This window comes from Pelodiscus sinensis, chromosome 17 (genome assembly GCF_052426305.1).
Source record: "Pelodiscus sinensis isolate ZL-2025 chromosome 17, ASM5242630v1, whole genome shotgun sequence".
Lineage (NCBI taxonomy): Eukaryota > Metazoa > Chordata > Testudines > Trionychidae > Pelodiscus > Pelodiscus sinensis.
Window position 1 is genome coordinate 9,677,183 of NC_143068.1, and position 26,968 is coordinate 9,704,150.

General features: G+C 36.8%; 1 protein-coding gene across 9 annotated transcripts in view; it reads left to right on the plus strand.

The window, feature by feature from the left end:
• Positions 1-26,788, plus strand: part of DIDO1 (death inducer-obliterator 1) — a 100,886-nt gene extending 74,098 nt beyond the window's left edge. For all 9 annotated transcript variants that reach the window (XM_075901069.2, XM_075901065.2, XM_075901068.2 and 6 more), the window contains 6 exons: positions 1,293-1,428; positions 2,139-2,679; positions 4,105-4,258; positions 7,048-7,137; positions 8,906-9,101; positions 21,589-26,788. In XM_075901069.2, the coding sequence (XP_075757184.2) occupies positions 1,293-1,428; positions 2,139-2,679; positions 4,105-4,258; positions 7,048-7,137; positions 8,906-9,101; positions 21,589-25,019 (4,548 nt within the window). In that variant the 3' untranslated portion in view covers positions 25,020-26,788. The remainder of the gene's footprint in view (positions 1-1,292; positions 1,429-2,138; positions 2,680-4,104; positions 4,259-7,047; positions 7,138-8,905; positions 9,102-21,588) is intronic.
• Positions 26,789-26,968: the final 180 nt, after the last annotated feature.

Sequence of the window (26,968 nt, forward strand, 5' to 3'; positions counted from 1 at the left end):
GCAGTATCGAAGGTCTTGAAGGTCGACGGTTGCCAGACCTCTTCTGTCACCATGTCCAACACTGGACTCCCCTGACACGTTGAGCAAACCTGGTGCCTAGCTGACACAGGAGCATCATCATGCGATGCTGTGGCCAAATGCACTTCCACCTGACGCACTTTGTGGCTGCGTTTATCGGGACCGCCCCCTGTTCTCTCTCCTTTCTTGACACCAGAGACTGGGAACAGGGCCGAAGACTTGGCCAGTGCAGTGGTATGTTTTGGTGCCATGGAGGGCTTCCACACTGAAGCCAGTGCACTCTGCACCACCTTTGCTGAGTCCGGCTGAAGAGCGAACTCCAGTAAGATGAACTTCAAACAGGAATCCCACTCCTGCTTAGTTCTTGGTTTGAAGCCCCTACAAATCTGGCAACTGTCTGTAAAGTGGTCCTCCCCAAGACTCTTTAAACACATAGCTTGAAACCTTGGGGCCGGGGCATCCCCTTCCCAGTAGGGGAGAGATAAAGGGCAAATTCCCCTCAGAACTATTTAACAACTATTAACAACTATTTACACTATAAAGAACTTTAACTAACACTATATGCAAAAGGCTAAGGATCAGACTAACAGGAGAGTCAAGCACTCCAGGTCCAGCTACCCTCAGGGATAGTAAAAATTAACTGAGGGGGTGGAGGCCCAACAGGGGTATATCTGCAGGGATATAGCAGCACCACTCCAGTGGGCTCTCTGGTTGGCCCAAATACTAAGGGGAAAAAAGCTCCAGAATCTGTGCATGTTGTCTGCATGCGCCTAACTGGGATGGATATGAGCAAGCACACGAAGAAGAATCTTAAAAATCAGACACTATATATTCATCTCTTTGCTGATTTTAAAACTATACTAATTTTTAGAAATTATCTTTCTGAAGAGTTGATCTATACTTTCTGCTAACCTTCTATATGAAAACACAATAATATCAGTTTGGATACTGGGAAAACTTCTGATTGGATAGAATGTATTTTTGATGTCAGAAGGGGAATGATAACTTTTAAAGAGAGTTCTTGATTTCCTCCAGTATTTCCTTATTAAAGACTAAGGAGAAAAGAAGAAATAAAAAGTGAAGTTATAGCTTTTATAATGTATAAAGAATGTTTTCAAAACGCAATGCCTTTTCATATGTGCTAATGAGACCAGATGATGTGTCAGGATTTTTGTTAAAATAGCTAAAATTCAAATTATGGATTACACAGCCTTGATATATTTGAAATTAATGAATAACCAGTAATTTTTGTTTTTGCATTTGTCCATTTTTAGGAGCAGCAAGAATCAGCCCGAGATGCACCAGAGAAAAGTAGTGCTCCTCTTCTAGATATTTTCAGCAGTATGTTAAAAGACACAACAAGTCAGCATCGAGCCCATCTTTTTGACCTGAACTGCAAAATTTGTACAGGTATGCATAATCTTCCATTTAGAATTGTCAGTTTGGTTTTCTGCACAAGAAAACGTGTATTAAGGGGCAGTCCAATATTCACTGAAATCAGTGTGCTATTCTGTCTGTGTTGTCTGTCTGTCTAGTGGTGGACTTAGGACCATGTTGTGGTGGACTTAGAACCATGTTGTTTCGGTAGTCGACTTAGGACCGTGTTGTTTCGGTAGTGCAGGTTGGACTTACCTGCTTCAGGACCTGAGTGGTCCCAGATGAGGGATTTTTCTGGACCAGGGAAAGTCATTTCAGGCTTCCTGCTGCGCCCTTTCCCTCTCCTTCCTCTCTCTCTCCCCCGGGCTTCCTGGCTTCCCTCTCGCAGCCCAGCTGCAAGCGCTTCCAGGCTCCCACCCTCCCGCAGCGCACTGGGACTCTTTGATTCAGGAACATCCGTGGTCATGCCGAACTAGGGAAACTCAGATTTTAAAGGTGCAACCTGTACAATTAATTGAATCAACCGGTCCTTTTTGTAAGTGTGTAGAATTAATATAATGATCATTTTGTTCAGACCATCTTAGCTCTCTTTTTTAAAATGTATTTAGTTTAGGCAGTAAACTCTGTTTTCTGTTTCGAGAGAGAAGAATTCTCAACTGCAAATGCTATATAAATGATTTGTTTTTTCTTTCCAGCATGATTTTTATATGAATAACAATAAAAAATGTTTGTCTAATTTAAAGGTCAGGTTTCAGCATATGATGATGAACCAACACCAAAGAAATCTAAATTGTCAGTGACTTCTTCTAAAAAGACGGAGACACAATCAAAACCAGAAGTAAAGCCAAAATATGAAAGTTCTACACCAACTACAGAGCCTGAAACAGAAGCAGTATCTGAAAACACAACAGAAACTTTTGGATCTGTAACAGAAACACTCTCTCAGTCAGTCTTGGAAACAACTTACTTCCCTACAACACAGGGGCATAATAATGCAGAAGCTACTTTGCCTGAAGAGGTCTCCATTTATCCTACCTCTTGCATTGCAGGAGTTGTCACTACGGTAACTGTTTCTGGCAGGGACCCCAGAACAGCAATGAGCAATTCCTCTGGAATTGTGACCTCCACATCGCATTCCAGCCCTGCACCTGACAAAGTTTCCATGGGGGAATCCAAACAAGAAATCTCCAAATCTGTTTTAACAACCCCTAAATCAATTTTAACAAAGCCATCATCTTCACCAGATCCAAGATATTTGACAGTTCCACCATCACCAAATATCAAGTGCGTATATGTTGCATCAAACCAACCTAATGAGCCTTTCACATTATTATTTTCTGGATTAGTATGTATTTTCTATATTAAGAAGAAAGGCAGGTTAGATTTTAAAATGTCCTCATTCAGAAAATGTTTTGATTGATCATCCACTCATTTGTCCTCCCCAAATGGCAAAGTCTGCCTATGTTAACAGTAAAAGGTGTTATGAATGTTGAATAATGGGTATATAAACATTAGAGTATATAAAGAGAGTCAGCAGTGATACTTGAGATGTATAGTCCAGAATTTTGTCCTAAAATTAAAATATTCTTAGACTTGATTTTTGGGAGTGGTTGGTTTCAATAATGGGTCTGTTTAGTAAAAGGAAAAGGGTCACTTATATTCAATATGCATAACAAGGAAAACAAACATATCCTATAATTTGGATGAAATAATTTATTGTTGTTTTGTTTGACTTTGGGGGAAAAAACTGAAATACAATGATGATTTTTAGTCATACTGAGTTCTTTACCACGAGAATGTTTTCATACATACGGTATCATTCATTTATTCAGTGGAAGATGCATAATCCAATTAAATTTACTATATATTCTAAGATAAAAGAATATTCACATTGCTAGCCTGATTGCAAAGCATGTCCCTCACGGTATCCTTTATTCCCTATCTCAGCATATACATTTTCAAAAGCTCCTTGCATTCTTTCACCAGGATCCAGTTAATTTCCAAACATGATTTAGATAATCATTTATACCGGTTGGACCTTCCTGGTCCGCACCCTCAGAACTAACCGGTCCTGAATGAGGGGATTTGCCGGATCAGGATTGGTCATCTGCCACTGGCCTCCCAGGATGCTGACACTCCTTCTGCCTGGCTATGCTCCAGCCCCACTGCCATTGGGCTCCAGCCCTGCTGCTACAGGGCTTGGGCTCGGCATGCTGCCACCAGCCAACTGGGGTCCTTGGGGATGGAGCTCCCCAGCTGCCGCAGCCCCACTTCTGCCCCGCCCAGCTGAGGTTTCTCGGGGACGGTGCTCTGCGGCTGCCCTGCTTCTGTCAAACCCAGGGCTTCCCAGGGACGAGGCTCCGTGGCTAATTCATGTCTGCCCCGCTGCTGCGCTGGAATGGGGCTCTATGAAGACGGGGCTCGCCAGTCCCACTTCTGCCCTGCCTAGCCAGTGCTGGACTCCTTGGCTGGCTCACATTTCCAGGCTGGACTATGGATGTTGCCGGACTAGAGAGTCCAAGATTTAAGAGGTTCAACCAGTAATATGGTCAATCTGTCACTTATTTGGATTCTTAGTAGGATTAGATGTGTAAATGTTCTCTCATCTTTTTACTTGTTTGAAATGCTTGAAATAGTTGAGGAGCTGGGGGCAGAAAGAAATGACAATTTTCCTTCTAACTTTTCCTCTCTCTCAATTTTGTTTTGCAGCATCACAGAGTCACGGTCACCTCAGGATGGAGATACTTCGTTCTTTCTCTCTCGTCTCAATACCATTTGGAAAGGATTTATTAACATGCAAAGTGTGGCCAAGTTTGTCACTAAAGCATATCCTGTGTCTGGGTGTTTTGAATATCTTAGTGAGGTTAGAACAGATATTTATATGTATAGAATGCATCTGTATTTTTCTCTTGTTACAAAGATTCAGTTCACTTGTTAAATATTGCTGCCCTGAAATTACAACAATACTAAATGGCATCAATTTGCTAATAGGAAAATGATTTGGCTCAGTATACCAATGTGAAATTTTTGGAGAATTTTTAGGAAGCATTTTTAATCATAAATAAACTACAAAAAGTTTTTGGTATTTTACATTATAACTATCTCTTCTGAGCATATAGTTGGTATCTGTTTGGTAAAAAACAAGCAACAATTCTGATGCTGACTAGAGATGGTCAAATAATATTTGCAAAAATCATCAAAGTGGTTATGCAGTACTTTTGAACAAGTTATTCAGCAATTTATTTTTATTCACCTTGCTCTAATACAGAACTTAAATTAGAATATTGACACTATGGGCATTTTGTGCAAAACCACTACTGAGTTTTTTAAATACTGGTAGCAAGAATAACATTTATATTTATAATCTTTTTATTTGAATGCATAAATCTTTCATAATACTTATAAAATAGCAGCTATTATTTCAAGCAGTGCAACTTTTACAAATATTTCAGTGTGTTACACTGAATAAAACAACTTGTTTTCTATTGAGAAACCTTTTTTTAATATAATTTCCTGTTTCCAGGAGACCACCAAAACAGTAAAGTTAAGGCTAATATCTTAAACATGCTTTCATTTTCACCTGTATTATTAAATAATATGGGTAGGATTTTCAAAAACACTCGGAAACAGAATTAGGCCAATTCTGGAAACTTTTGAAACTTTTGGAAATCCCACTGTACATCTAGAAATTAGGCCATAAAGGTCAGATCCAGTGCTCATTGAAGTCAACAGAAAGACTCCCACTGACTTCAGTGAGTACTCGATTTAAACTTCATCTGTAAATATGACTCCCAATAAAGTTGGAAAATTTCTGTTTTGTAGATCCAGTAAGCCAATATTAGAAGTCCAGTTTTCAGTGTTATTTTTGATCTACCTGACGCTTGGCAGTCAGGCTTTTAAATATGTCGTATATATAGGGCTTCTGCTTTTCAGGGTTTATAAATCTCATTTTTAGGGGTTATATTTTAACAGTTCTTTCATTTAATGTATCATTCCAAAATCAGGGTTTTTTCCATGCTGTCTGTCTGGATATACTGTACTGAGAAATGAATATTACATAAATTACTCATTACATTAATGCATACTTCTGAATTTTCCCTGGTGTGTTGTAGGATCACGCTGTTTCAAATAGTTTTCAAATACAGTAGGGAACCTATAGTGTCCACCAACAGTGTCTGCATGGACTACTTAATATGCAATACATTGTGCTGAAGAAGTAATCCTCCACATAGTCTTCCTCACTGCTTTGAGTAGACAAACTCTTAGTACTTAGTAATCATAATCCGTGTTTTTCTGGTGTTAGTTGGATAAACAACACTGTCATTTTTAAATTTATATATTTTCTCTTTTTGTATTAGATGCATTTTATTAGTTGTCATTAAATCCTCAAATCAGAAGCCCTAAACATATGGCAGCATGTGTACATATATTCAGAGAAACTTGTTCCAATCACGAAATAGAGACTTCACTTTTAAAGAGAAATATTTCTTTTATGGTAATTCCTTTTGGAACATAATTCTGTAGTTTTAAAACAAGAAACCTATTTAAAAATCCTTAACAGTTAAAGTTATTAAAAGGCTTCAGGTATGTTAGGGTCCTCTAAGCTAAAAATGGTTATTTTTTGGCTTCAGTCCCTGAATTGATATTTTGAAGTGTCTATGACTATGTGTTAAGCCACTTGTGGCATGGAAAAAGCAGCAGTTTAAAAAATGGACTCGACTTAAAACTTTCTTAGAGACATAATTTAAAAAAAATATTTTCAGGCAAACTTTGAAAAGTATGATCTTGTGGTGTTAGATTAGGTGGGCCACTTAATCTGATCCATTGTGACAGTTTATATGGTCCTCTGAGAAGTGGGAAATTGTCCTTTTATTATTTAAATTGTATAAAAACAAATGATAGAGGATATTGTATTTCTGGGAGTATGTAGATTCAAGTGACCTTATGTTGTGACAGAGTGTGCATTTGTTTATAACCAAACAGACTGGAAACTTTCTCCCTTTTTGAAGCAAATTTTATCAGGGTATTTATATTTTGTATATTATTAAAAATGAGTTTTTAAGGGCAAACTTATTATTATTTTTTAGCTGTAATATGGGAGCCATGGTAGTAATCACTTACAGTATTTGAACTGATAAAATTTCCTGTAGAATTTTGACTGAGAGGACCTGACTAGAATACACATGGCTTGTAATCATGAGTAATAACATTCTGTTAAATTGCAAGAAAGGAGAAGAATTTATACTGCTGTACTGGGACTTACGGTGTTAAAAAATTACTTGTGTATAGGAAGAAGGGCTTATCTGCTCAAAGCAAAGCAAATGAGCAGATTTAGCCAACAGTACACATGGAAGTTATTCAACTTTCACTGTCATTTCTGGACTGCCTTTTCCCTTGTAACGTACTGTTTTCCTCCCAGTAATGTGCAATAACTGCACTCACCTTGCAGCTATGAAATAGGCAGTCATGTATTAACATACAGCGTGTCTCCTAAGTCAGAAGACAGAACTGAAATATTATAATGCTATAGTCTCCTCTTCCTGGAGCATAGCATCCAACAAGCTATCGGGATGGGGCAATCTATATTGCTTTTAAACAACATATTGTATTTATGATGCTTTCTTATATTACCATGTAATACTTCTTGTTTAGGATTTACCAGATACAATTCATATTGGTGGGAGGATCTCACCGAAGACAGTCTGGGATTATGTTGGCAAACTGAAATCTTCCCTTTCTAAGGTACTCACTTAAAATCCTGTGTCTAGCAGTGAAGAAGAAAACCAGTTTTATAAAACATAATCATAGAATCCTAGAAGTGTAGGTCTGGAAGACACCTCAAGAAGTTAAGTCCAGCTCTGTGTGCTGATGCAGAACCAAAGAGGTGTAGACCAGTGTTTCTCAACCAGTGGTACGAGTATCCTTAGGGGTACTAGAGAGGAGTCTGGGGGGGCAGGTACATCAACACAACTGAAATTTGGAGAAAACTGAATTTTTGTTTTAAGTTTCACAGTGCTTTTTTATTTTTGTACTTTTTACACCCAAAAATTTCATCACCCACCCAGCTACGATTAAGTTGTTTAGTGTTGCAAAGGTAGAAAAAAAATGTGTGTGTCTGAAAACTGTAGATACTGGTGGGGGTACTTATAATTTTCTTTTAAAGGTGTACTTTATAAAAAACGGTTGAGAAACATTGATGTAGACCATCCCTGACAGGTGTTTTCCCACCCTGTTCTAAAAAGCCTCCAGCGATGGGGATTCTGCAACCTTTCTTGGAAGCCTTAACTACACTTATAAAATTTTTCCTAATATCTGCCCTAAATTTCCCTTGCTGCAGATTAAGCCCAGTACTACTTATCCTATTTTAAGTGAATATGGAGAATTGATCAACATCATCTTTATAATAGCCATTAACATATTTGAGGACAATTATCAGGTTTCCCATGTCCCTTTTTTTAACCTTACCTCATAGGTCATGGTTTCTTAACCTTTTATTATTTTTATTACTCCTTTCTGGTGTCTCCTTAATTTGTGCAATTTGGCCTCAGCAGCACTCATGAGAGCAGGACATTTACCTCTCATATCTTATATACGACAGTCCTGTTAATACATGCCATAACGATATTAGTCTTTTTTGCAACTGCATGACATAGTTGAGTCCTATTCATTTTGTAATTTACTAAACTTGCAGATCTTCTTTCAGCACTATTACCACCTAGTCAGTTATCCCTGTTGCTTACTTTTGGCATTTGATTTTTTTCATTCCTAAGTGTAGTACTTTGTACTTGTATATCAAGTTCAGATATAGTTTTAATTTGCTAAGGGTCCAATATTATCTGAGATAATGCCCAGAAATCCAGTGGAAACACTTAAAAGTTAATATTTTTATATAGGATTTATTGAAGAAAAGTGTAAATGTGTGTATTTTCATGCTTTGCAGTGTTGAATGGCTCAAATGCCTTCCTTTCTGCTCTTTTCTGAGTAAATTAGTGCACTACGTGAACCAAGAACATTTAATTTTTTAGTATTAAATAATTATATTCAAGTTTAAAAGAGGACAAAGTGATTATGTAATATAGGTCAGAGGTTTTACCTTTAAAACGCATTGGTGAAATGGAAAATCCATGCATTGCAATATTATTATTTGTCATGCTGTATCATAGTAAGAGTATTCCCTTAATGTTGCTTGAATGCTCAGATTACTGATTTATTAAGAGGCAATATTTAGATGCAAGATAACAAGTAATGCTTGTTTTCAAAACTGTATAGAGCTTAAAATGAATTATATTTTTATTTTAAAATAATAGTTTTAGACATAGCGATAGTCATTTCAATTGCAATATTGCTCTAATTTAGGCATCTGGTGTTGGTTATTGCCACAATTTATAGAATATTGTTTTTCTTTTAATTAAAAGTGAAATATTTTCCAGTATAGTAACATCCCATTTAGCACTTCATTTGCTGGTTTAGCACTAGATGAACAATATCCCCTTGTACTTTTGTATTGTAGGAACTGTGTTTGATTCGTTTCCACCCTGCTACAGAGGAAGAGGAAGTGGCCTATATTTCTCTCTACTCCTATTTTAGCAGTCGTGGTCGTTTTGGTGTTGTAGCTAATAACAACAGACACGTCAAGGATCTCTATCTGATCCCACTGAGTGCTAAGGACCCAATTCCATCCAAACTCTTGCCCTTTGAGGGACCAGGTAAGCACATGATTTGTGGGAGGCTAACTGGTACCCCTATTAAATCATAATTTCAAGCATTCTAACCGAGACAAATGATCTTACTGATTTTAGGTGTAACACATGCCCTGAAGTAAGTACCAATGGAAAAGTATTTCATTCTTTAAAAATAGTCGTACAAATGAAACCTGAAATTTAGGGGTAGCAATAAGTAAACTCTGCCCCAAAGATAAAATAACCTATAATCTATACAGTGTTTTCAGCAATAGTCTTGGCCTACCCATTATTATGAGCATAAATTTGTCCATAAAATTTGGTACATAGAACAATCGTTATATAAAAACACCACTCCCACACATCTCAGCACCAAGCCAGCAGGAAATTCCAACTTTTGGAAAGCACAAGAATCAAGATACTGACTCAAATGAAAGGTAACTTTTGCAACAACTTCACTGCACCATCATCTCATTTTAACTATGACTTTTTTCCTGAGTGCTTATGTTCTAAAGGGAAGAGGAAACTCCAGCTAAATCATTAAATGTGAAAGACAGGCTTGCTTTAAAAAAAAAAAAAAAAAAAAAAAAGCCATTTCCCATTCCAGCAGGAATCTGGTGTAGGAAGATTACATTATCACAGTCCTGATCAGAGTCATATATGTTTTCTTTTGTTCTATTTTATAAAATAAATTGGGAAGAGGGAAAAAAGTTCAACTTCAGCTTGCTCTTCTGCCTGTGTGGTGGGCATGGTGACTGAATGAAGAAGTAAGAGTGACGGGAGTGTGAATTAATCTTCAAATTTCACTTTTGATAGTGAGATGAATGTTGTCTAATACTGAGGATGAAAGAGGAGCATAAATTCAGTCTCTAAACAAGAATTTGGTTTTGACACAAGCCTGCAAAGGCTTAAAAGAGTATGAGATTCAGGCAGCACTCAGTTGTTCTTGTATTTTTACAAAATACTTTAAAGAGTGAACAGCAAGGACCAGATCCTCCTGTGTGCTGAATTCCTTTCTTAAGAAGCTGAATGTCCTCAACTTCCATATGCTCAAAGGTTTTAGGACCCAACTAAACAATAAAATGTTCTCAAATAAACCTCATAAACACAAATAATAGAGTGTTTCATAGTTGGGCCAACTCTTCGTGCCAAGTGTAAAAAGAATATTTTGATGCCACTCCCTTCTTGTCTTTCCCATGCCATTTTTGAGAAGCTCACTTTGAAGATTCCCAGCTTTAGATAGTAGGGAAGAAATGCTAATAGTGCAATCATCCATGAAGGGAACATGCTCCAGGCCCCATTCTTGGACATACTTGATCTGTTCTTATCTATCAGGTACTTGTATGATCCGCATCATAATATCTGAGCACCTCACAACCTATAATATATTTATTCTTACTAGTCCTTTGTGAGGTAGGGGAAACACTGTTATCCCTATTTTACAGTTGGGGAACCGAGTAATAAAGGCACAAAGTTATGTGCCAAAGGTCACACAGAAGATCTTTGAAGTGGGGAACGGAAGTCTCTTCCACTGTAGACCATGATGAACATGAGGAATAAGAATGGCCCACCAATCAGTGCGAAGGAGCCTGCAGTCCTGTGTAGAATCACTTAAGCAGAGTATTTTAAGGGACTACAATAATCTGCGCCTGGTACTAGCTTTTGATTTTTGTCTAGCTTTGTAAGTTTCCTTTTTTATTTAATTTTAAATAAAATCTTCCTCTGATCTTCAGAATCTGGCAAATGTGGATAAATTAATCCTTTTAAAATCTTAGTAGAAACTTGCAGAGATGACATATGGGCCTTGCATAGGCCTTCTGCACTAGAGTGAATTTTTCCCAAGACCCAATTTTACACCCATAAATGGATTGCGTTCTAGTCAGACAAAGGTTACATTTCTAGAATTCCACATTTCTATTTAAATCTTTCTCAAATTCTAGAATTAAGGCATACCAAGGATAAAGCTGAAATTGCAACAAGCTATTGAGTTTTAAAATCAACATCATTTTTATAAAACATCTGCCCTTTCACAAATAGAATAGTGAGTGTTGTGTGGCTTTTTTCTTTCTTTTTTTTTTTTTTGAGGAGGAGATTCACAAAGATTTTCAAAAGTGACTAATGATTTGAGTACCTCAGTTTAGGTTTCTGGACTAAAGGAGTCTAATTTTAACATCTTTTTCTGAAAATCAGGCCCCTTAAAAGTGTCTGATGTTGAACACTAAATATCACTAGTTACTTTTGAAAATCTGGGCCTTTTAATTTTGTTTGAATTTTTACATGGTACAGATGTGTCTGCCTATGTTTATGTGCCAGAAAAGGTTGTAGTGTTATAAAAAAACAATATATTTCTTGAAGAGGGGTGTGTTTTTTTTATTTAAAGTGTATAAATCCAATGTGATGCTGTTGGACTCTAGAGAGGAAATTACATCTGCCATCTGGGCCTTCCAGTGGTGGTGGTGAAGTAAAGAGTAAAATGAGGGAATGACCCCTCTTCCCCAAAAGAAATGTATTTTAAAATTAAAATTTTTGGAGAGTATCACAATAAATTAACTGGCATTCCTAATTAGGTGAGTTTAACATTTGTAGTTAATTATTTACAGGATTGTTTTAAGCCTAGAATTATGGGCATCCACACAAGAGAGCAGGGGTGGCCAAATTTACCAACTCTCTGAGCTGCATTGTAGGGATGTAGTTGAGTAGTCCGGTTGAGGCTTATTGGATAGTCGAGTCAACTACTTGAAATCCTCCCTTCCCTTGTTGCCTCTGTATTACAGGCAGCTAGGGTCGGGGGGAGAGCAGCAGCCAGTGCTGGGGGGAGCCAGCTTAAAAGCTGGTTCCCCCCCATCATTGTCTCCGTGGTGCTGCCTGGCCCCTGCACTGCTGCCTCTATAGGAGGCAGCAGGAGTGGGGGGCGGGGGGACAGCAGGGGAGGCTACCGTGAAGCAGCCTCTGCCCTTGGGGCTCAGGCTTGCCACAGGCAGAAGCTGCTCCGCATCCTACAGAGCATCCTTTATTCACAGTGGCTGGGGCAGGCCATCTGCTGTAACAGACCCTGTTTGTGAAAGGTCCCAGCTTCCCACTGGCATCCCTTGCGGACAGTGGCTACTGGACCCAACACAAGCTAGGACTGAGGAAGCCTGGCTTAGTTTGCTCGCAGCAAGTCCAGGAGCTACCTCTGCTGCAGCTCCACAGTTTAAATGTAGTAGGAGTCAGGCTGCCTACCCACCCAGCTCTTGCTACATTTAAACTGCAGAGCCACAGCGAGGAGTAACTCCCAGAGGCTTCCTCCAAGTTTGAGAGCCAGAGTGCCTGCTGGAGCTTGGTGCTTCAGTCCCATAAGAGGCATGTGATGGGGCTCAGGACTTCAGCCCTGCTCCTGCTGAAGCCCTGAAACCCAGTAGGTGGACTCAGCAGAACTGAAGTTCTGAGACACCCCCCACACCCTGCTGCAAGGCAGAGGTCCCAAGGTCTCCTTTCCACCAAATCTAGGGGGTGAAGAAATGGTGGGGGAGAGAGAGGCTCTGAGAACTGAACTTTAATGGTAAAAGAGCCACGTGTGGCTCATGTGTTTAGCCATCCATGTTAAAAGAATCTGAAAATAACATCTCTTTTCATCTAAAGTGTATAATAAGTGCAGATGCAACTTTTAGGTCTGAAAGATGGGGAGGGCATATGGTTTAAATAAAAGACCAATAAAACACTCTTAAACTTAGATTTCTGCCACCAGATGTTCCTAGCAAGTGTGAACTGATAGGTCAGTGTTTTTCATAAGTGTTTAATTGCATTCATATTTTTAAACTAAAAAAGGAATATTGATTTTTTTTCAGGTAAGCACCTTTTCTCTGTTCTTTTATGTATGTGTATATGTATTAATACCACTGGATAAAAAATATTGTAATTCACATTTTCAAGTAACCTCAGATGGAATTTACTGTTTTTTTCTTCTTTAGTCAATAAAAGTATTTTATGGAACGTGGTCATTGTCTCTTTAAATGTAAAGTGTAAATGTTGTGTAACAGTCACATTATACCTTCAATTGGTTTAACAAGCAACTAGAATTACTTAAGAGCGCAAGCAGTAAATAGATGATCTCATAAAAAAACCAAACTTTTTCTGCTACCATTTCAAAAATCCTAGCCCTAAGATACTGGATCTGTGCAGAAGAATGGCATTACACAAGTACAGATTACACATTTCTCTCCTGTTTGTGGTAGACTAACAAAATGAAACCGGTGACATCTAAACTATAACTGTACCTATTGCTTCTTGGAAAAAAACTTTCACATCTATTTCCTTACACTTAATTGAGATTTAAAAATGGAGGGAAAATGAAATAATATCCATTAGTTACATTCATAAGAATACTAGCGTATCTGAAATATTATCAGCCGGCAATTCCAGTTATTCCAGTAGGAGTTTACTATGTTTTACTGTATCATCCCTAAATATTGTCTGAATAGCTCATATACATACATTAGCACTTCTCATATGTCAATCTCAAAGCACTTCTTCCTATTTTACAGATGGGAAAAGCACACAGAATATATATGACTTACCTAAGGTCAGACAGTGAGTGAGTAGCTGAGCTGAAATAGAGCTTAGGTCTCCTGTCGCCTACTCCTGTGTCCTATATGCTGGACTGTGCTGCCACATAACATGCTTCCTTTCCGTTACATTTTACTTTATCAGGTGCACAAATCTAGAGGAGGAAAACAAATCGTCAGTATAAAAAGTGTCACAGCACTTTGTGTTCAGTGGAAACACTTGCTTTTTTTCTTTCTGATTATGTTTGAATCATACCTGAAAAAATTGGTGTAAATTTGACCTTGAATCTCTGTAGTGAAGTGATTACACAATTTTTAAAATTATTTTTATTACAGTGATAAAGGATCCTACACCTGGACAAGGATCCCAAAGTGCTGGGTGCTTATTTTATTGGTCTTTTTGAATACATATACATGCTTTGCCACCACATAATTTGCCACCCTTCCAATACTCCCTCCCCCCCTTTTTGTTGTCCACCTTAACTGATGGGGTGAAAATTGCTCCTTGGCTTTGTCCTGTTAACCCTTTACATACTTACAGTATTGTCTTCCTTCAAGGATGGAGGTGCGGGGGTGGGGGAGAGAGAGGAGAGGAGGGTTTGCTATGGACTGAATGTAGTTTTTTACTTTCTTCAAGTCTCACTTCAGTCATTCTCTGTATCCAATTTTTTTTTTTTTAATTCACTGAATAAGACTGAACTCAGTGCTCCTGCTGATTTCTGAATGGAACTGAAATGACTCATCTGATTTCTTTCTATATAGATACTAAGTCCCGCAATACAGTTCTATGAAGTAATTTTCTTTATTTTATTTTTGCAACTGTTTTTATTGACCTCATTATAATACTACCCACAAACTCTTCTCTGTGCCTCTGTTTTTCCACACTGTATATATAATTTTGGTTCTTGTCCCACTAAACTTCATTTTGATTTTTCTTAATATGGTATTTTAATTCTCCTGTCTTTTGTATTGTCTGTAAATATTGTATCCACACATCCATATTTGCCACGCTGATAATGAAAACAGCAAATAGTAATGGAGCAAGAATGGATATCTGTGTAACTTCATTCAGTACCTACTCAAACACTGAAACTCCCCCTATACAAGGATTAATAATTGCTGGTTGATACCATTTTTAATCCACTTCTGCATCTCTGATTCAGAGTTCTATAGTTTTTTTGTGAGACTTTGACATGAAATTCTGTCAAATACTTATTAATTTAAAGTAGATGCATTTCAATGAAAAATCAATATACTATATTCTGTCTCTGTAGACTTGTGGATTTGATCACTTACAATGGTAAATATTTTTTTCTGAAAGTGTGCAACAATATAGATACTTCCTCTGCTAAATCTTTCTACTCCACACATTACTTACAGTGCACTGAAATATTTGGTGATATTCTCAAAAAGATAAATCTTTACAACAATAGTTGGAAAATAATATTAGATATATCCTTCATATAGAAGTATACTCTTTCATCTCAGTAGATATATTAAAAACAACAGAAGAAAATGGCACAAATATTCATCATAGAAAAATAAGATTATTTCATTGAGCAAATATATTTTAAGTTACTGAATCTGTACATACTTTCATACGAAGAACAAAACTCCAAATGGCAGTTTTAATTATCTAACCTGTGATCAGTGAGAGGGTTTAATTTGAGCTTGCAATAGTGAAAGTATATTTATATAAGGAGAAGAAAGGCAAGCATATCAGGAATGAACATTTAGCATATCCCGTATTTCTGTGGCCGGAGTTTAACAAAATCAGCAGCTGGACTTGATGCATACAGTGGGATAAAATCCTTTATAGAAATAATATAAACTAATCTGGCATTAAAATATATCTACTAAATTCATTTTGTTACATTAGTTTACAGCACTTATAAAATGCATTGCCACTTGAAACCCAGTTATGAAGGATTAGATGGAGAACAGGGCCAACATTTTCAAACTTTGGTTCCTCAAATTAGGCACTTAAAGTGATATCTGGACATCTACAGGGGTTGTCTGATCTTTATAAATGCTGGTCATTCACAAATCCCTTTACATTCAACAATTGCTAAATATGCATAGTGCATTTTAAAATCAGGCCACTTCTGGATATAAGAAACTTTTTGACCTGGGTTTATGAAAATGTATTTAAACAAGATACTAGCACATTTTTATTACAAAATTTGTAAAGATCTTATTTTGATGAAATTTGGAATATATAATTGAAAGGCCAGGGTTATGTACAATTTGATAGTTATTTGATAACTTATCAAATATCAATATCAAAAGAGACAATTGTTATTTAATGCTATTAGCTTTTTATTTGGGCTGGTTGAATTGTTTGTATCAAATAGTTAAATTTGTTGCCCCCTTTTTAGTTAGTAAATAATTTGCAAACTTTCTACACAGGTATTCATTATTCATAATTATTTACCAAGTAATTATACTGGATATTTTCTACCCTATGAGATTATGGGTTTGTTTGTTTGTTTTAAAATATGTAAACTATTAGTGTTTGTAATTTGTTTTGTGACTAGTCACTTAAGTTGCGAGGCATTTTGTCTTTACTTTTGGTTAATTAGTGCAAAAAACAAGTGAAAAGCAAACTCCTAACAAGGATTTTTTTTTTTGACAAATTGGTGAAACTTTCCTCACTGCATAGTGAACCAAACTCAACATTTATACCTGTAAATGTTCACAATCCAGGAGTTTATTTTCCTATTTCACCAGCTCTGCTTTTGAACTATACAGCTATAATGGATAAGATGGAATCCTTAGCCAAGCAAATCACTGAATTTATTCAATATATTTTATAATTATTTTAAATGGTGCTAACATGGTATGCTAAATTCCTAAATTTCTGATACCTCAACGCATCAGAACTGCTGCAGCTAATTTTAAGAAGTTGAGTGCTTCACAGGTTGGTTTTGGACAGACCAAAGATTTTTAAAGAGGTTCCCAAGAGAACACTGTCCATATACTTCCTAACCTACCTGATCCCCCATCCCACCTCAATTCCTGTGTTGTTTTTTTCTCCTAGAAAAGTCAGGTTATCTTTGAGTCTCCAGTTCAAGTACAACTTGCCTTTTCTTTCCTATGGCTGATTTGTTTATTTTTATCTAATGTAAAACAAAATTATGAAGGGGAAGAAAACTGACATTATTTCTGAAACCCTAAATTTATGTCTGAGTAATATCTCTGAAACTGAATTCTCATAAATGGAGTGCAGCATTTATTATAAAATTCAAAATAAAGGAATGTTTACAATACTATAATCGATCAAACGCCATCCCCAGGTAAAAATAACATATAAACTGTGGGAGTTTAATTCTCCATATGATAGTAGCATTTGGATTTGATGTAGCTCATGCAGACTGGGATTGTGTTCAGAGCCATGCTGTCACAAAACAAGAGGCGTTACATACCATATAAACAGCGATACTTGACAAAATGGCCAGTAATGAATTAGGGCATGTAGGTTTATGTCTGAATTGGTTCTATAAAACATTCATATAAAGTCTATTAGTGTATGTCTTCATTGCATAGTTATTTAGAAATAAACTATTCTGGAAGAAATACTCCCAAACAGATTATTTTGAAATAGCACGTCTACACTACAAGGAAGCCTCAAAATTAGTCCGAGGCAGGCTTCCCTAATTTGGACTTGCTACCTCAATTTAGAGCCCCAGAAGGCACTGGTGAGTAATTACTTTGAATGGCCCGGGGGAGGAGCTATTTTGAAATAGCAGCAGTGAAGGGTCCACACTACAGCTGTTTTGAAATAGCTGTTTCTGAATAGGTGTTATTCCTCATGGAATGAGATTTACAGAAGTCAGAATAAGCCATCTGTTATTTCGAATTTATTTCAAAATAATGGAATTGCTGTGTAAACGCTCGCATTATTTTGAAATAATGTTATTTCAAAATGACTGTGCTGTGTAGACACACCCTTAGAAAAGAACGCTTTTTGTTTTTCAATATACTTAAATCTGTGGTGAGGACCACTTCCAGTAAGTAGCTAACTAGTTTTTTACGCCATGGTAGCCTCAAAATTTTCATTATTTTTTTAATAAAGACCATTTTTAGTGGGCAATCATTTTTGCAGGTTTCTTGAGTATTCTTTTAAGACATTCACTATACATCTATCAGTTGCCCTCAGAAGTATTCAGAGTTTGTAGAGTAGTGCTATTCCCCCCCTCCTATTGACAGCAGACTCATCATAAGATTTAAATTCTCTTGCTTTTAATTTGTAAATCTTAGTAGTGCTGTCCTTTGAGTAATGCCTGCCTCCATGCAGTTATAATAAGTACAAGAGCTTTTGTTGTTGCTGAAGGACTAATGTTTGACACAATGGTTTGTTAAATCTGAAGCATAGGGATATATAGGATAATCTTTGAAAATATGGAAACCAAAATATAAGTTGTCCACATCACACCTATACATAGAAAATTTTAACTAAACTATGCAACATCCAGCTCAGTAGAAGGAGAATCTCATCAGCCCAAGAAAAAGAAGCAAGATTTTGAAGGGAATTGTTCCCCTACTATGTCTGAAGAACAAAATTAGGGTGCATCTACACTGCACCGTTATTTTGAGATAACTAGCGTTATTTCAAAATAACAATATGAGTGTCTACACAGCCATTCTGTTGTTTCAAAATAATTTCAAAATAACGGCTTATTCCAAAATCTGTAAACCTCATTCTACAAGGAATAACACCAATTCTGAAATAGCAATCTGAAATAAGGCATGTATATAGATGCTCCACTGCTGCTATTTTGAAATACCCTTAGAATGGCCCTGTTGAGGGGCTATGTCTACACTGCAACATTATTTTGAAATAACTAGTGCTGTTCCGAAATAACTTAGTCCACATCTATACAACAGGCAGTTATTTTGAAATAGTGTGAAAATACTGTCAAGCTGGAAGACTTCTTACTTCGAATCCTGCAACCCTCATTGTACGAGGAATAAAGGAAGCCGGAGGAAGAGTGCTCTATTTTGAAATAAGTGCTGTGTAGACAGACGTTCCCTATTTTGAAATAAGTTATTTCAAAATAAGATACGCAATTGACATAGGTCAATTTGCATAGCTTATTTCAAGTTATGCCTTGCTATGTAGACGCACCCTAAGGTTTTCCTCCCTACTGCCTGCTGGGGCTCTCAATCGAGAGAGCACATCTACATTAGGGAAATCTGCCTTGGACTAATTTTGAGGCTTCCCTGTAGCGTAGACGTACCCTTAGAGATTTAAAACTGTAGTGGTATCATAAAAAGCTGTTTTAAATATACTAGATTACATTAGTCCTTACAATGTATTATTATAAATACAACTTTTTTGGAAAGACTGGGGGAGTTTAAATATAATCACAGAGCTTTCTACACCGAGTTTGTTACTTAAGGAAATACTTTTCAGTTTGTTACACTACATTCCCTCACTTCCGTCAAAGAATTTTGCCACTGATTTCAGTGGGGCCAGGATTTCACCCTGGGCTTATTTTAAAGCATGTGGGTAATCCCAACCCAATAAGTTTAGGAAATGTGAAATTCATTAAAGATTAAAATAAATGTGGTAATTTAGTAAAATATATGAAACAATAATTTGCTCTTGAACTACAACAAATAAAGCTGAAAAAATGTATTAATCCTACGTTTCTTGTATACCTGTGAACTTGAGCTACTTATGAAACATATCTTAGTTTTCTACATGTTAAGTCTTATTACTGAACTCAAAAATATCATGGATGGCCCTATAATTAGAAAATTAAAACCAGCCTTTAATGCATGTTTGAAATGCAGGTTAGCAAGAACTGAGATAGTAACCAAGCTAATATTTATGAATATATTGTACTTATTGAATACCTCCTTTAAAGCCGTAAAAATTATGAATGCAGCAGTCTAGAATCCTTGTCCTACTAAACCATAAGGAATAGTTGATGACCAATATGATAGTGACTGTTGTAAAGAGCAAAATAATATTTTTTCCCAACCAAAAATTCTCACAGATAAAAATCCTGAATATTTGTATAGTTTACATGTCACCAGAGCATGTTAATGGGTTTGTCTGTTGCCTTCCATCCTGTATTGGCTTGATTAACCTCCCCAAGTAACAATGGGAGTTGTGTGAATAGGGAGGGAAGAACAGAATTAGTGGTGTGAAGCAGACCCTATGAACTCTCTTCAAAATGTTTTTTATCGTAAAATCTTCTGTTAATTCAGTATGTGCTTCTCTAATGACCTTATCCTGAAGCCTTTACTTAGGTGAGTAAGCCTATTAATTTAATGACACCACTATCTATGTAAGAGCTGGAGCACCATGCCCTTAATGGTCAACGTTCAATCAAGGAAAGATTGAGCATCACATTGTCTTCTGTTCTGCCATACTGTATTCCTGTTTGTTCATTGGAGATTATGAATACCAACATAAATACATTACTTGGAATCAAATTGTGCAATGACTAACTTTTATATAAACACATGGTTTTGCTGGTACTCTTGTCCTGCCTCTCCTGTCTTCTTTTAGTATGTGCTGCATTCACTTCTGTCTTCTCTTAAATTAGACTGTAAACCCTTTGGATCAGTGACTTTATCTTGCTGTGTGTTTATATACCACCAGTATAATGAGATCCCAATGTGTATTGTCATAATACAAATAGAACAATAATAATCAAGACATTCATCACTGAAACAAATATGTACAACGTGTAGACTCCAGATTATCCATGCCCACCCTCTGTCTGAATGTATTTACCTAATAAACCGTGAATCTATTCCTATTGAATCATGTTCTAATTATTTAAACATATCTGGTGTTGGTTCAGTGATCCAAATAATTAGTGTCTTACTGTACAATGTGCAAAGGGTTGTTTCACAGTGCAGATCTTATTTCTACTACAATGTTCAAATAATCTGTTTTTAAATCTTTTATACCTCCATGAATACCAAACTTCATATCTACTTTATCTTTAACTTGCCTGGCAGGGCTTGGTATAATATTTAGGTGAGCTTCCAGCTTCCTGGCTTTTATTGCAGTCCTCTTTTTAAAAAAAAATTGGTTCGCCCTTCAAATGAGCTGAAATTATCCTAAAGAAGTTGCAAAGAAGAAATTAAGATTTTAGTACTGTTACTGTTTACTTAAAAAAATCCAAGGTTTTGAAGATAATCTAATACCAGTATTTTGATAACAAAAATAACAGCTGTAAGAATATGATGATCATTTAGAGACTAAAAGTGGACCTATCTCAATATGTATATAGTCCCTCTCTTGTTAGTAAGCCACTTTGATAGCTATATGAGACTTTTTGTTAACCGTTTTCCTTTGAAATGAAACAGAAGCACAAATTTGACCTTTTTTAAAAAAATGTGCCATTAAAGACAGTTACCATACTCTCAATGCACTATAGAAAACCGTTTGGAAATAGTCAAGTGGAATGAGACTGATGTTTTAATAATAATTATTTGCATCTTTATTGTTACTTAGATGTTCTCAATGTATGTATTGCTGCAACAGGCTTCCCCCATTTTATCTCTCCATTAGTTACAGTATGTTTACTGATAACTTATTTGAAGTCAACAATGGCATGTTAGCTCTGAGAAGTGAACAAGCTACAATAGTATGAAAAGAAAATATTTAATGAAGTATGTTCAATCTGATTTTTCAATATTAATAAGGAGGTCATTATTTTAGTACCTCCATCTATGGCTAATTTGTCCAGTTGATATATTTCATAAGAAAAGCATCAAAGATAGAACATATTTTAACTGAAATATCCGTTGGTATACTTCATTTAAAAAAGGACTAGCGAAAAATCTGACATAACTACATACAGTGCAATTCAAAGAGAAGATGCAAACTGTCTTGTATAGATTGCATGTAGTTTCTCTGTTGTGAGTTTTCACTGCTGTTGTAGATTAATTAGTTCTTTAAGGATAAATAACTGATTTCAAACACAGTCTTTTTTGTCTTCTAGGTCTTGAATCATCACGTCCAAATTTAATTCTTGGCTTAGTGATTTGTCAAAAAGGTAAACGTCCTGCAACTGTTCTGGAGTCGGACAAGATGGAAGAAAAGCGAAGCAGAATTCAAATACAGGAAGAAAATGAAGTATCGGTGTATCCTAAAGGCCCTCTTGCTTCTCAGCAAGAAAAGAAACTTCCAAAATACACACTTTATACTGGAGATACAGCTGTAGGTACAACACCACCTGGATCACCACCACCACCACCACCACCACCACCACCACCACCGCTTCCCATTCAAGAACCATCTCCAATGACACCTTCAGTGTTAAAAATACTGTCATCAATTAAAACCGGAACCACAACAACCATGACACTGCCAGTTCCAACTTCAGCAACAGTCACTGGCACAACAACATCCTCTCCAACAACTTCAAAAACAGCCACACCTCTTGAGCACATCCTTCAGACTCTTTTTGGAAAAAAGAAAACTTTTGATTCTGTTACTAAGGACCCTGAAACTGTTCAGTCATCAAATCAGGAAGCTCAACTTACAATTGATGGAGGATCAGCTGCTCCTTTATTAGATCCAATTGTACAGCAGTTTGGGCAGATGTCCAAAGATAAAGTTATAGAAGAGGAGGAAGATGACAGACCATATGATCCTGAAGAAGAATATGAGCCAGACGGAGGTTTTGAAATACACACAGGTGAAAGTGAAAAACTTTACGATCTTGAAAAGCCTTGTGAAACATCTGAACAGGAGGATGAGGCCTATGATCCAGAAGATGAAACTATCTTAGAAGAAGCAAAAGTTACTGTTGATGATTTACCTAATAAAATGTACACAGATGTGAAAAGCAACACTGTGGAAACATCTGCCCCATATGTATCTGATCTGCCTGCTTCCTCGTCCTTGGTAGAACAGCAGAAAATGTTGGAAGAATTAAACAAACAAATAGAAGAACAGAAACGGCAACTGGAAGAACAAGAAGAAGCCCTTAGACAACAAAGAGCAGCTGTTGGTGTTTCAATGGCTCACTTTTCAGTGTCTGACGCTTTAATGTCACCGCCACCAAAATCGTCCATAACAAAGACTGACTTATTCCAACAGGAACAACAAACTACAGAAAAATCAGATATACCTTCATCCTCAAATCAGCAAGCCCAAGTGCTAAACCAGAGCTCTGATCTAAGACAAAGTAGAGATCCTCGACAGGCTAGAAGAATGGTAATGGAGAATAATGACAGTGCTGATTCTCGGATAAAGCCACAAATAGTGCACAATGAGACACTTACAAAAGAAGTTCTTCCACTCAGTTATCCAGGTTCATTACAGACTTCACTTGACAAGGAAGATAAAACATTAATTTCTGCTACCCCTACTGGGTATAGTGAGGATAAGTGGGTTCCAAGTGAAAAAGTTGCTACTGTGTCTGAACAAGGTGCATCTAATATCAAGATGGAAAACACTGCTAAAGTTCATCTGGAAAATGTGAATCAAACAGCTTCTGGAGAAACTTCCACAGCCAAACCAATACGTAAAGTACTGCTTCCAACACCTCCCAGTACATCTTTTCAGCGCAATTTCCCTATACCAAATGATGGTCAGTCTTTGCAAGATTTGCATAAAGTACCTTGGTCAAATGAGTCACAAGATATTAATTCACCATCAGTAGAAAGAGATTCTTTTTCAAATCCAAACTTTACAGCTCAGGAAAAGACAGTTGGTCACTTTGAACCAGAAAGAAGTCTCTCTTCAGTACAATACGAAGATCAAAGAAACTCTCAGTCCCGTCAGTTTGCAGAACAAACTGAATCTCCAGCTGTTCAGAGTGAGGGCGAAAGAGGACCTCAACACTTTGAAGAAAACCGAGGAGGGCCTCCATTTCCTTTGCCAGGGCAAAAAGGAGGAGTTCCACCACTGATGTTTGGTACATCTGTGGGACCTCATGGACCCAATTATCTTGGACAGAGAGGACCAGCACCACAGTTTTCGGAAGAGCATGGTTCTGCTCCAAATAATGATGGAGAAAGAGGACCTCCACCTGGCAGATTTGGAGGACAAAAAGGAAATATTCCTTCATTGTTTTCTACACAACATGGGCCATCTCCTCTTTTTGGTGATAATAGGGGTCCTTCATCTTCCTATCTTGGTGGTCCTAGAGGAATGTCACCATCTCAGTTTGAAGATCGTAGGGAACCTCACATGGAACAAAGGGATTTTCCAGATTCACAATATAATGAAATGATTAGGCCTCCTGGACAGTTTGAAGGACCAGAACCCCCCCAGTTTATGGGAAATAGGGGGCCTTCACCTTTTCATTTTGGAGGTCAAAGAAGACCTCCACCATCTCAGTTTAAAGGACAAAGAGGAGGGCCTCCACCACCTCAGTTTGGAGGGCCAAGAGGTCCTCCACCTAGTCATTTTGGAGGATCAAGAAGTCCTCATCCAAATCAATTTGAAGGGCAAAGAGGTCCAGCTCCAAGTCACATGCCAGGGCCCAGAGGTCTTCTGCCACAGCCTTTTGAAGAACGGAGAGGGAGTCCACCACCCAGATTTGCAAACCAGAGAGGGCCAGCACCACTTCATTTTGGAGGACCAAGAGGAACTACACCTGCATTTCTTCCAGAACAAAATGAACCTCCTCCTAGATTCCATTTTCAGGGGCAACCTCCACAACAAGGTATGAAACCAACCCCTAGACCTCTCCTGGAACTTCCAAGTCATCCACCACCACACAGGAAGGAGATGTGGGATGAAGCAGGACCATCTGCCTCTCTTTCTAATCTTTCAGGGCAAGGACCTGAGTCAGAAGCACAGTGGCCGGCGGCATCTGATTTCCGAGAAGGCAAAAATGTTGAATTTAGAGGTCAGACTTTTGAAGGGAGACAAAGGGATAGGTATGAAGGAGGAAATAAAGAAAAGGTATTAGATCAGCCAGAGGGTCAACAGTCAGAAAATCGACAGGGCAGAGGGTTTGAAGATAGACGAAGGGATCGGGAACATGGCCGACCTTGGGAAAGAGATCAAGGCAGAAACTGGAATAGAGACAGGGAAAGGGACTGGGAGAGACAGAGAGACAAAGACTGGGATAAAAACAGAGACAGAAATCAAAACAAAGATAGGGAGAAAGATTCGGAGCGAGCAAAAGAATGGGAAAGAAACAGAGACCGAGAGAGAGCCAGAACCAGAGAGAGAGATTCGTACAGAAGACGTGATAGGGACAGATCAAGAAGCCGGGACAGGGATCGTGACAGAGATAGAAGCAGGGAGAAAGAAAGAGATCGAGAGAGGGATAGAGACCGAGACAGAGGGAGAGATCGAAAAGACAGAAGTAAAAGTAAGGAAAGTGGTAAAGATTTGAAGCCCGAACCACAGAAAGAAACTCAAAAGCCAGCAGAAACAGAAGTTGCTTCATTTTCCACTAATCAGACATAGAAATAATTCACAATTAATTGTACCTATTAAATGATTATTAATTTTGAAAAAAAAGAACTAACTTGAGGTCTCCTGTATATACTGTATATTTTCATCTTTACAAGGATGCCTTTGTAAAGCTAGCCTTACAAAATGTGTTGACAAATGAAAACAGTTTTTTAAAATCTGTAAATGAGACTATTCAAATAGATAAGAAGCAAGAATATACTGGACTTTAACTTGCACCATTTTGTGTATAATGTTTTTCTTACAAAAATTCACAGCGTTAACAGTTATGAGAGTTTGGTTTTTTCTACTTACAGCTTTATCTTAAAATTTCCATTTAAAATTAATACAGAAATGGAAAAAGTCTACAAAGAGCATATTGCTTTTTAAGATTACAAAGTTATGTTTTCCAGTAACTTGAATTGCAATTTTATAAGAGAATCTAATCAAGACCTTAGGAGCCATACCTTTACATCTCATGTATGTAGTATTTTGGTGTAAAAAGTTGTTCCTACAGCACATCCTTACAAGAGGAGTCTGATATTGTTGTCTTGTGATCCTGCAATGGGTGGGTTGTGTATATTTAAGAAATGGCTGCAGAAGAACAGTGTTATTGCTTATTTGTAACTGACAGAGTATTTGAATATGAAATAAGTTTAAAAGTGCACTATCTTCCATTTTATATAAAGGTATATGGAATCCAGCTGTTGAGAGATCAACAGAGAAACACAGGTTTCTACATCAATAACTTTTTTTTTCACGAGGCTACAAAGTTTTAAACGTTGCATTATTACAAAAATATAATTAAAAAATCTCAACACCTCTGTATCCAGTGGAACTCTGAGGTTTTAAAAGTATCATACATTGGCAAATAATTAAAATTAGTAAATGAATAAACTGGTAAACCAAAGGAATGGAAAATAAGCTGGTTAAATATACTACTAAAGCTGTTATTTTGGTTATGCTGATTCTTGCAAAGAATTTTGTTGGCAGAATGTTTCTGTTTAGAGATTTAAGGATTTTCTCCACTTTTTCTGTAATTTATAGTCAAGAACTATTTTGCTCCCATACTAAAATGTCAGTGCTTTTTGGCAATTCCTAATAATGCTACGGTGTATTTAAAAGTTGGCCACTGAAAATAAAAATGTGCATAAAGTTTGGACTAGAAAAGGTGATATTAGTTTAATGCTATAGCTCAAGGGAAAGCTTTTCACTGTGCAATACAGCATACTGCTACTTTTCATGTATTCTTCAAGTACATAATTCTGAAGTGTGAAACAGAAAATCCTGCTAATTTATTTGAACTTGTAAATTTACAGTTGGGTAAATATTTTGATACTTTTATAAAATAATTTTGCAAATGTAAAATTAGATTCCTACTAACATTTGCATCTTGAAGTCTACATTACAAGTATCACTATTCCATATACATCACTACAGATTTTACACTTTATATTGGTGCATCTTTGAACTCCTTTAATATCAAGGACACAGCTGATTTAAATAATGGGCTGTATTCAAAACCTGTTGTCAAAATGATAAAATGCAGAGAGGTGGTATTAAATGCAAACATCTACTATGCTGTAAGATTTTTCTTTTTACTGAGATGTTTCTAATTTAAAGACATACATAAACGTATGCAAAAAATCAAGTGTGTTTGTTTAGGTTTACTTGATAGAAATTTCTGTAAATTGTATTTTATATTGCAAAATATATCACTGTACATTAAAATGTCAGACTTCACAAGTTTTTGTTACTGTAAGTAGAATAAACATCTACAGAGATTTGTTGTCTTTTTCTTAAATCTATGTACATATTTTAGTTATATCATTACTACTTTTTAACAATATAAACAAGTGTTACTATTTGAGAGGCTTCAGAGAAGAATGGCATAAAACCAGTTGCTAAGCATTGGTGGATCTTTTGCTAATTCTTTATTCTGAACAAGGATGGTGCTTTCAAAA